Raw genomic sequence first — 10,774 nt, 5'->3', positions numbered from 1 at the left:
GTGACCTTTTTACTGATTCATTAGCAGTTCGTAACTAAGCACGTAAATAGTACACATTATGATTTTTTAAAAATGGTAATACAAATGAAAACGATCGGCCATAAATTAAATATTTAAGTCAATAAATTTTAACAGAATTAGTAAAGAATTAAAGAAAATAGATTTTTTAAAAAAATTTAATTTGAAATAAAGCTGTTTACAAATTTCCTCAAAGTGTACCTACATACATTACATCTCGTTTTTGGTTTCATTTTTCGAACAATGCGTTCTAGCGAACAATGTGTGTAACTTCTCAAAATGTTCCTCAGCTCCCTCATGGTTTGTAAAAAAAATTCGTATGACATTTATTGCATTGAAGGCTTCCGCTTGGGTTACAGCTACAGTCTGGGGGTCATTGTCCTCACTGTGAAACAATTTCTGAAATTGAGCTTGTTTGTTGGTTGCAACATTTTCATAGAACTCGAGAGGGGTAATTGCCTTGTAAAGAAGTTAAATAGGCTTTTGTCAGGAAAGAGCTCCCCTCGCCTCAGATAAAAATGACCTTATAAGCGATAACGATTTTTAAAACTTGATCATATATCCGATAATCTGTAACAAAGAATTCCTATTCAGTGAGCCGGGACTTTGGAAAGGTGACCTTATATGCGGATGACCTTATATCGAAGTCTGACTGTATTACGAAATAAAGTTTCAAAAATTAATACTATATTATGTTAAAAGAATATTTCATACCACAAATTAATCACTAAGACAAAATCTTACATCAAGCCTTTGTTTCAATACAATAACATTCAATGTTAAAAAAAAAATTTGATCTTTAAATGAGTGATACAGACCAGTATTGTAAATTTTCCAGTTTCCAGCTCACTTCTTAACGTATCACTGGTAGGATCAAATCTAATTAACCCTTCACGTCTTCGCATCACCTGCCATAGAAACAAAATTATGAATCAAATCATAGACAGTGTACATGTGTATCAATAATATAAATATATTAACAATGATGTTATGGAAAATGCAATGGGAAATGTACCAGTTACAACCTGACACAACTAAATATAGTTACAAAAACATACTTTAAATATTAGATACACATCAATCCTAATTTAAATCTTAAAAAAAAAAAAAAAAAAAAGTCAGGGTAAGTAAATATTAACTAAAATTTCTATAGCATTTATTAGAGCTGAAAGTTTATATAGAATTTAAAAGGTTATTTTGAATTGCATTTATTGGAATTAAAAATAACCTTAATCTTAAAACAAATCATTAAACAAAATGAATCTTAAAACAAAAGTCAGGATAAGTAAATAATAACTAAAATTTCTATCGCATTTAAACAGCTGATTCACAATTCCCATTTTCAGATTTATGCACATATTACATGTTAAATGTGTTTTTTTTTTTTTTTTAATAAAATATATGCCATTTTGTATTTGATTTGAATCACCTTTTGCTTTATTTTTCCACCAAAATTAATTTTAAGTAGTAACTAACAAAATAAAATATTCAATTAAAGTGAAATAAAATTTGATTAAACTACTATTCCTGTTTAAAATATACGAAATACCCTAAATAATAAAGCGTTAAAAATAATTATTAATCTTAACATTTTATAAATCATTTAAATCAAATTGTAAAGACTACTAATTTTTTATTAAAATTTAACATATTTTATATGGGATCATTTCGAAGAGACAATAATAAAGCAATATACTTGCGGACCAATCAAATTTTTTTAATAAATATATACTATTGTTAAACATTAAATTCTGTTTGATGTTAATAACGAACAAAGAAATAATATAAAAACATTTTAAAATAAAACATATTAAAATATATATCGTAAAACTTACTATTACTACTTAATTACTAGTGTATTATTTACTAAGCAAAACAACAAAAAAAGGGAGATTAATTATTTAAATATGTCAAAAAAAAAAATTTAACTAAATAATGTAAGAAAAGTAGTAAAATTGTCTGTGGCAAGGCAGGAAGAATGTGACCGCTTCAAATATCTGAGAACTGGGACAGATCCAAAGCCAACTGCTACAGACAAGCATACAGAGATTAAAGTCGCCAGCTACAAAATTGAGCTAATTTAGAATTAATCCAAAGGAACTGCAAAAAACGACAGAAACTTCATGGAGACACACCAAGGCGTTTATGATTTGAAACATTAAATTTTAGTATGTGCGGCATATCTAATGGGATGGCGTGTTTGTTTTTTTTTTAAAAATTACTTGAGTTTTGAAATTACAATCAATAATAATTTAAAGAATTCACAATGCAGGTGAAAAATAGTTTGCAAGAATACAACAAAAGCACAACACACGCTCTCCCTTTCAACAAAAGAAGACATTACTGAATTCTCGTCTCGCAATGACCTTGCGAATAGTTCCTTTCAAGGATAAATGGAATTACAATTTCCCCTCCTCCTTTCCTCTGCTGCAGGCGTGAAGAAACAAATGAAAGAAAATTATGCAAGTTATTTTCTAACATAAATGAGTGAGGTGAAATGCTTAAATGATCTATCTTGAAGGCAGGGGTGATTATGAGCCCAAGTCAAAATTCCGGAAAATTGAGTTTAAAAAATTAAAAAAAACAACAAAAAATTGAATTCAAATTGAAAAATTAGAAAAAAATTTAAGCAGGGTTTTTTTTCCCTTTTTCTCAATATTTCTTAGTTTACTTAAAATATATTTAAAATTTTATACATACCTATACCATTTACACATACTTATGATGACCTGGAGAAGTAATTAAAATTTACAAATATGTCTTTCTTTCTTGAGTTTATGATTATAACAACTGTTTACTGATAAAAAATGAATATTAATCATGAATATAAGCTTATAAAGTATCTCTCTAGCTCTCCCTTACAAACAAACAAAATAAACTGTGTTTTTAAGTTCCACTTTTGAAAATTTGATTTCCGTAAACTTCTGTGATCAATGATTTTTTTAAACATCTGGACCTTCGATCTCCGGAAACTTCTGGATCACGGTTAGCGAAAATTCCAGAAATCCGGAGTACAATCAGGCCTGAGAAGGTCAAGTTCATCCCCACTTTTAGCTGAAGGTCAACTTTATTATTTTTATTTGTATTTTTATTGTATATATCTGAGACTCGGAAAAACATGATTTCGAAATTCAGAGATGCTCGAGTAAAAATGATGCAACATGATGAGCACATAGATAAAAGGGGAATGTTTGAACTACGTTATTTATTCAATATTTAATGTTTCTTTTAAAAATTTTTTAGTTGTTTGATCATTTGATTTACTTATAACTGGAATATTATAAATCAATTTTAAAAGATATGTGTTCAGGAGCATTTTATGCTTTAATTTTGTGCAAAATGAGATTATTTGTTTATTTTTATATCTGTTTTCTTAAAGTTATTTTAAAATTTTTTAGCTGTTTATCATTTGACAGGTAAAATTTTTTATAAATTTATGATTAGTACAAAGAAACAGGATATGTTCACGATTGTTTAATGTAGCACAATTTTGCGCAAAACAATATTTTTTCTAATTGATTATTAAAATATTTTTGCTTTATTATTGTAAGGACTTTTAGCTGTTTAAATATTTTCTTTCATTATATTTAAATTCAAATTATGATAAAATGACGTGATGCAACCATGATTGTTCTATATGGTACAATTTTGCGCCAAGCAAGATTCTTTTCATCAACTTATTGTATTTTGATAACTTATTTTTCAAATATATTTAGGTTCCGAATCAGGAGGTTTACATAAAATTTGAGTCTTTTAAATTAGTATTTATTAACCTAATACGTTTGCAATTGTGTTGCATTTGAATTGCGAACAATTGTACACAGAACAATTTTGTGTTCTATTGAAAAGCTATCAAAATAATATTTGATTTTACGTAAGATCGCATAAATTAACATATTCCATATTTAATAATTATTTCAATGATTTTTAAACATTTAATCATTAATTTGTTTATAACTTGATATTTGTAACAGATGCGCTAACTCCACAATCAATCGCACATTTAAATTTTGCACAGCATATCCGACGGTGCAGCCTTTTTGGTGAAAAAACTTTTCCTTTTTAGTCAAATTTTATGGGTGCACCCTATATTCTAGGGTGGCGTATCTCATGAAATTACAATATTTACAGAACTCCTTCTTTCAGTTAGTACTACTATCAAAATGATACTAGGTACAGCAAATAGATAATGCACTGATTAGGCTATATCAGTTAATTAAATTTGACTTTCTTTTAAAACTAATTTCAGACATTTCACTTAATTTTATAATTTGAAAAATAATTTATATAAATCAAACTTGCTAATTTAATGATGTATTCATTGAAAGTATTTGATCTTTTATGTATTAAGTACAAAATATCAAATACATTGATACAAATATTACCTTATATCTCAGATGGTTTGATAAAAAAAAGTTTTAACAGATTAAAACTGCTTCAAAATGGGTTAGCATTTAAAAAGTGTGTATATTAAAATAAAAATATACATTCCATCACAAATTATAAATGAAAAAAAGCTCAGCATCATTACCTCATGTGATTCAAATAAAGCCACAGCACGACAAATGTCAAATTTCCTGGCCATCATAAACTTGATAGCAGTGGATTTATTCCAAGTCTTTTTATCCCCATTGCTATGTAAATGTAACTCTTTAATAATGGCAATGAACTCTTTTACAGCCTAAAAAACAAAAGTTAAGGTAATTCAACCATGGCGATATAAGAACGAACAAACTTTACAAAACATGATTTACATAACATAAAATATGAAATTAAACTAAACCTCTAAGCAGATCTTAATGAGAACTTGTTAGTTAAAAAAGACCTTTTTCAAGCATACACATTAATTTGAAAAATAGTTTAAATTAATTATTCAAATCGGAATATAAAAAAAACTACTAACCGTTTCTTCAGCTTCAGTCAATATGTCTTCCATTTTTCAAAATGTTTCACTCCTAAAAAATTAAAACTCCAAAAATTGAACATTTTAGTCTTAAACTTTTTTTCAATTACTACAAAAATAGAATTACTAAGAATTAAAAACATTAGAGAAATGAAAAAAATCAGAATTAACTTCAAAATAAGACTATTATCAACCATAAAACAAAAAGTCATGCACTGTTTATGTCTAACTTCTGGGTCCAAATATAAACTGAATAAAAATTTGCATGCCTTATTGCAATATTAGTGAAGTTTCTCAGTAAAAGTGTGAGAAAGAAAATCTGATGCCAACTTGAAAAGGAATTTAACAGTTAATAACTAAAATTTATAGTTTACATTTTAAATGCAAACTAAATTAGATTAGCTTTTAAAATGGAAGTATGATCCAGATTAACACTTGTATGTATGTGAAAATATTCCACAATACAAGTTTTTATAATAGAAAGAAAAATTAAGAATTATTTAAATTTGAATAATTTAGACTGAAAGGAATAATTTAGACTGAAAGGTANTTGCTGTATACTATTCTACCAGTATACTGCATTTTGCAATATTTGCTGTATACTATCCTACCAGTATACTGCATTTTGCAATATTTGCTGTATACTATTCTACCAGTTTTTAAATATTTAAAACAAAAAATGATAATACAAGTTTCGAGTAACCTTTAATACAACTTGTAACATATCCAGAGATGCTGCAGCAAAGCTATTTTGTAGTAACAGAGATGATTTTTCCCTGTAACTGAGATATATTCTTATATTTTTATGCATCTCAGATAATTTTTAATTCATATTTTTACTCTCCAAGTTATACTTTCCAAAATCTTCATTAATTTAATTACAGTAATTTTGGGAATTATATTTTTAGAAGCTTCCTAACAGAAGGCTTTTTTATAGTGTCGGGTTGTCAGCCCCGACTAAAAACAACCCTGGCGAAACAGGGTGTTCCTCTTTGTCAGGTGCCTCTTCTCTGATCTGTCTGGCTTGGATGACCCTACAAGTAGCTAAGCTATCACAGGCATTGCTCTCAGACTGAATGTAGAAAACACAAACCATATCACCACATTAAGGTGAGAATACCAGAACTGTACCAAATGTTAAATGATTTGGATGTACCAGGAAAAATAATAAAACTTTTTAAAATAACTTTGCTACCCACAGAATGCAATAAAAGTTTTCAAGAAATGTTTGAATCAATACAAGGTTAAGATAGTGTGATCCAAGTGAAAATCAATAAACTGCAGTAAATACAATCGGAATATTACATCGATTTACAATACTATCGGCGTAAATTGAGTGTCCCAAAAAGTGATTATCTAATTGGATGATTCAAATATTACATATAAATTTCTGTAAAAGAGAAAAGTAGTTTTTTTTTCACTTTTCAAAAGAAAATTCTTTCTGCAAGAGCTCAATAATGTTCTGTGACAATGTTGCTGCGATTCTGCCACAGGGTTTATAACCGTATGCAAAAAATTTTCAATTTCGCTCAAAAAGTTCTGGAGATATTGCTAATACGCAAAAAGAAAAATTAACATTAAGGAGTCCAAACTTTGAATCTCTTTTCTGACCAAACTATGGGGACCATAGTTCCTAGATTGTGGCTACTCCCTATATTATGGGGTTCAAAAATTCAAATCCGTTGGGAAAAAAACGATGTTTCTTCAGAGAAGTACATTTTTGTGTCCGATTTCGTCATTTAAAATATCATCTGCACTTATTAATCAGAATATTGATTACTCACCCTCTGGAGTCATTAAGATTGAGACCTAGAACATGAGGATTCGATTATTCAATGGAAAGTTATACAGGGTGGCCGGGTTTTTTTTTCTTTTCTGGTGCACTGTACATGAATATTTTGAATAAATTATGATTATAATATATTCCCTGATAAGTAAGCTAATTATAATTTACAAAAAATATAAATGTTTGATTAAATGAGCTATACAGTTATTAGAATAAACTTCCTAACTACATATTATTTTATTACATTATAATAGTTTTAGTGCATCAACATTATAGTCTATGCAGCTCAGCATCAAAAGAATAGTTTTGAATTTCTTTTAAAAATCATTTCATTAAAGAAATACTGAACCAAGTAACAAATAATAATAAACATTTTTTAGGAGCCATTAGCTAATTCACATTAGTAACATGAATTAAGTTTTCGTAGTTGCTTATAATCATGCTTAGTTTGATCATGAGCACAAAACCTTCCTTCACCTAACTAATCTGAATCTAATTCACATTTCAAACTTAAATAAGACATGCTATAAGATATTGTATGTCCTTATAAATATAAGTAATACTAAGGCCAGAGATATTATATGAAATAAATTAATAAATGTAAAATTTTAATTACATTAATTGAAACAACAAAAATAGTAGCAATGTAATATAATGAATTTTAGAGCTAGAAATAAAATAAACTGAAGTTTTTACTGATAGTACTTACCAAATTAGAAAAGGGAAAACAAGATGTAATTATATCATAATTCTTTAATTTCTAATTAGCTTTGGCAGTATAGTTTCCCTAGATTAATAAAATAAAACAATTGTTTTAGGAAATATTTATAAAATCTAAAAAAACAATTCATAACAATATTGAACAAAATAAAATAAATGAATAAAATAAAAAAATATCCAATAGCACAAAAAAATTTCGCTTTCATGCTACAATTTCAACATTTAATGCTGACTTGATTCATGCCGATTTCATCCTGAAATATTTACATCTGCCACTTTAATAAGGGGGCCAACTTGCAAATATTATTGATTCAATTTTGTAAATTTATATTTTTCAAAAATATTGAATTTTAATTTAGTGAGTCAAAATAATACACACAGAAGGTTTTTAAAATTAATTGATGGGTTTAATATCTCTAATTTTAAAAGAAATCGAGAAAAGAGAAATTTAAGTTTGTTTTGATGCAAACATATGCATAGACACACACATACCGAATTTACGTTTTTAGTCAGACTAGCCATAAAAAACGCATGAAGCAAGGTAAAGTAAAATCGGGGTAAAAAGTATATTTTTAGATGAACTAGTAGAAAAAATATTAAATTTTTAAGTGTTTTTTGTTTTTTTGATACAACTATAACAATATCCCTTTCAATATTTAATACTACTGTTCACAAATTAGCTTTATGGTTTACACCCTAAAATGCTTTAGAGTTTTAATGCTTTTAAACTTTTGATTAGTTGTGAGTATATCCTCCGATATTTTGTGCCCATCTATATTGCTTTCCTCACTATCATCGGGATTAGGCATTAAATAAAATGTTGAAGAAGTTGAAAATCAAGGAACGTGTGGTGTAATGAATATACACATCATCAACTTTGAAAGATCTTAAATTGAATTATTGAGTAAAATTTTCAAGTAAGTACTTAAATTTATTAAATCTTTATATTTTCACATTGGTGTAACATAATGCATTGATGCAATTTAAATTGCAGTTTTTTTTTTACTCCCAAGTAATTGTTGTTTCCTTTAATGAGCTAATTAATAAGCTTTTAATTCTAGTTATTCAAAATAAATATAACTTCTTTACATATAAAAAAAAAGAGTTTTCCTAGGTGTTAATTGCACAATCTTTTATTATTTTAGCTTTGATGAATCAAATAAGCACAAACAAAAATGAAAAGCATAACTATCAGCATCAGCTAGTTCATCTTTCCTTAAAATTTAAAAAAAAATAAACATTTCGTATTTGTGTATATTAATATAACATCAATCAATACTAATCATTGATAATTTACAAGATTTTTAACCTTTTCATAAACAGATAATCAGCTAGTAATATATAAAAGTTTTTTATAGTTCGTTTTATAAAAGGTAGTATTTTTTTCTTTACTATTTCACATCACTTGAAAAACACTAAAATAACCATTTTTAATCATTACATTTACACTCTAAAATATCTAGTAATAATTTTTTCATTTAAAAAAAATTTATTAAATTAGCAGTTTAATTAACAATTAAATTCATGGTCATTACTTTTAATTTATGATTAGTGGTATATTTAAGTTTTGATCAGCAATACTTTTTGGTTAACAGAGAGCAAGGAATTTCAACTTTTTTTTATTATTTTAAACTAAATTTTATTTTTAAAATTTTTTATGTAATTTGAAAGAAAAGTAAAAAAGAGTTGGTGAAGTTCTATATTTTTTGGCAACTTTTTGCTTACGCCCGAATAATAGAAAAGTAATTTATCAGCATTTTGGTGTAAAATTATAAGATAAAAACTTTCAGTTTAAAATTTTGGATAGAAATAATTGTAAGATATACACAGAATAATTTTTAGATCCACAGATAAATTCACCACTTAATTATAAAATACGGCAATTTTTCCTCTATACTGGTGAAATACCAATACCATAATAAATAATACAGTTTGACATACATCATTTCTAACACCATTAAAAATCTGCAGAAAGACATGTTTTTTAAAAAAAAAAAACATCCTGATAAAACGGACAAAAATTAATAATAACAAGAGCTAATTTTTACATATTCATTTTCAAAAATCATTATGCTACTTTAAACACTTTTTCTTTTAATAATACTCAGTCATAAATATTAGCTGAACTGATTTTTTAGGCTTTCACAATTAAGCCTCTTAAAATTGAGACCGACAAGAATTTTATTTACGTGAATTCAAAAGAACAAATAAAAACATACATCACACTGATCACAGAAATTTTTTTTACAGCTGAAATATAAAAACAAATAATTTAATTCATCTCTAAACTATATAACAATAAATTTTATTGAATGTACAGAATTTTGAATCTCCATTCGTATCAACTTATTAACTAAAATATGATAAACAAAGAAAGAAATTATTAATTTTTAGATAACTACTATGAAAAGAAAACTAAAAGATGAGCTTTTATTTACATTGACATGTCTGGTAATGTCAAATTTGTACAGTGACTGATACCTTTTAAACGGAGATCATGAATGAAAACTTTCACTCGGCAATTTCACTTTGAATAAATAGTTTTGTCAGAAAATTAGAAATTAAATTATAGCTTACCGAGTTAAAATAAAATTATAACATTAAAATATATATTCTTCTAACATAATGTAATAAGAAGTTGATACCGATGCTGGTGTAGTAAAAATCGTATCGTTCCTCCTATGGATGGTTAACCGCGTAAAGCGAAGCGCAGATGGCGCTAGGGGTTAAGACTTCCGCGTTGCTACTTCCGTCTGATTTTTACGTTTTGCCTTAGCTTGAAAAAATGCACCATCCAATATTTCAGTTTACTTGCAGAGTTTTCAAAATAGCACGTTCCAACAATAATGTAACTTTCAGCTAAATAAACAACAGATGAATTCGAGAGAATTCGCAAATTTGCTATGATAGCTATTTTGAAAACTCATTATCCAGAGCCCAACAATGATGTTAATAAAATAAAAAAAATACAAATTTCAACCTAAGCTCAAGACATTGAAGGCCTAGCTTAGTATGGGTCACTCAACGGCTAGTTTAATATAACACCGTGGAAGCTAAAGGTATCGTTTGTTATTAAGCAAGGACAATATTCATCGTTCCAGGCCTGCTATGATGTTATGAAATATAGAAAGGATATGAGAAAAAATTTATAACGCAAAAGAAATGTATTTAACAATCAAATACTGATTGGATTTGTTTATTTTGAAAACAATACATACAGGACGAAAAGGTTTAAATTAAAATGTAACGAATACAAAAATTTATAAACATGAGCTTTTCCATTTGATGTTGTTGTTGTTGTTGTTAATTTACGTCGCACTAGAGCTGCACAATGGGCTATTGGCGAC

General features: G+C 27.1%; 1 protein-coding gene across 1 annotated transcript; it reads right to left on the bottom strand.

Annotated features, from left to right (window-relative positions):
* Nucleotides 1-836: 836 nt before the first annotated feature.
* Nucleotides 837-10,131, bottom strand: LOC122271955 (tyrosine-protein phosphatase non-receptor type 9-like; the record flags this gene model as incomplete). Its single annotated transcript, XM_043054747.2, is given in 5 exon segments — nucleotides 837-926; nucleotides 4,550-4,699; nucleotides 4,922-4,973; nucleotides 7,417-7,494; nucleotides 9,909-10,131. Coding segments are annotated over 3 exon segments (273 nt in total), but the record flags the coding sequence as incomplete, so codon positions are not given.
* Nucleotides 10,132-10,774: the final 643 nt, after the last annotated feature.

Source organism: Parasteatoda tepidariorum, chromosome 7 (genome assembly GCF_043381705.1).
Source record: "Parasteatoda tepidariorum isolate YZ-2023 chromosome 7, CAS_Ptep_4.0, whole genome shotgun sequence".
In the NCBI taxonomy this organism is placed as follows: domain Eukaryota; kingdom Metazoa; phylum Arthropoda; class Arachnida; order Araneae; family Theridiidae; genus Parasteatoda; species Parasteatoda tepidariorum.
This window is presented reverse-complemented; position numbering and strand designations above follow the sequence as displayed.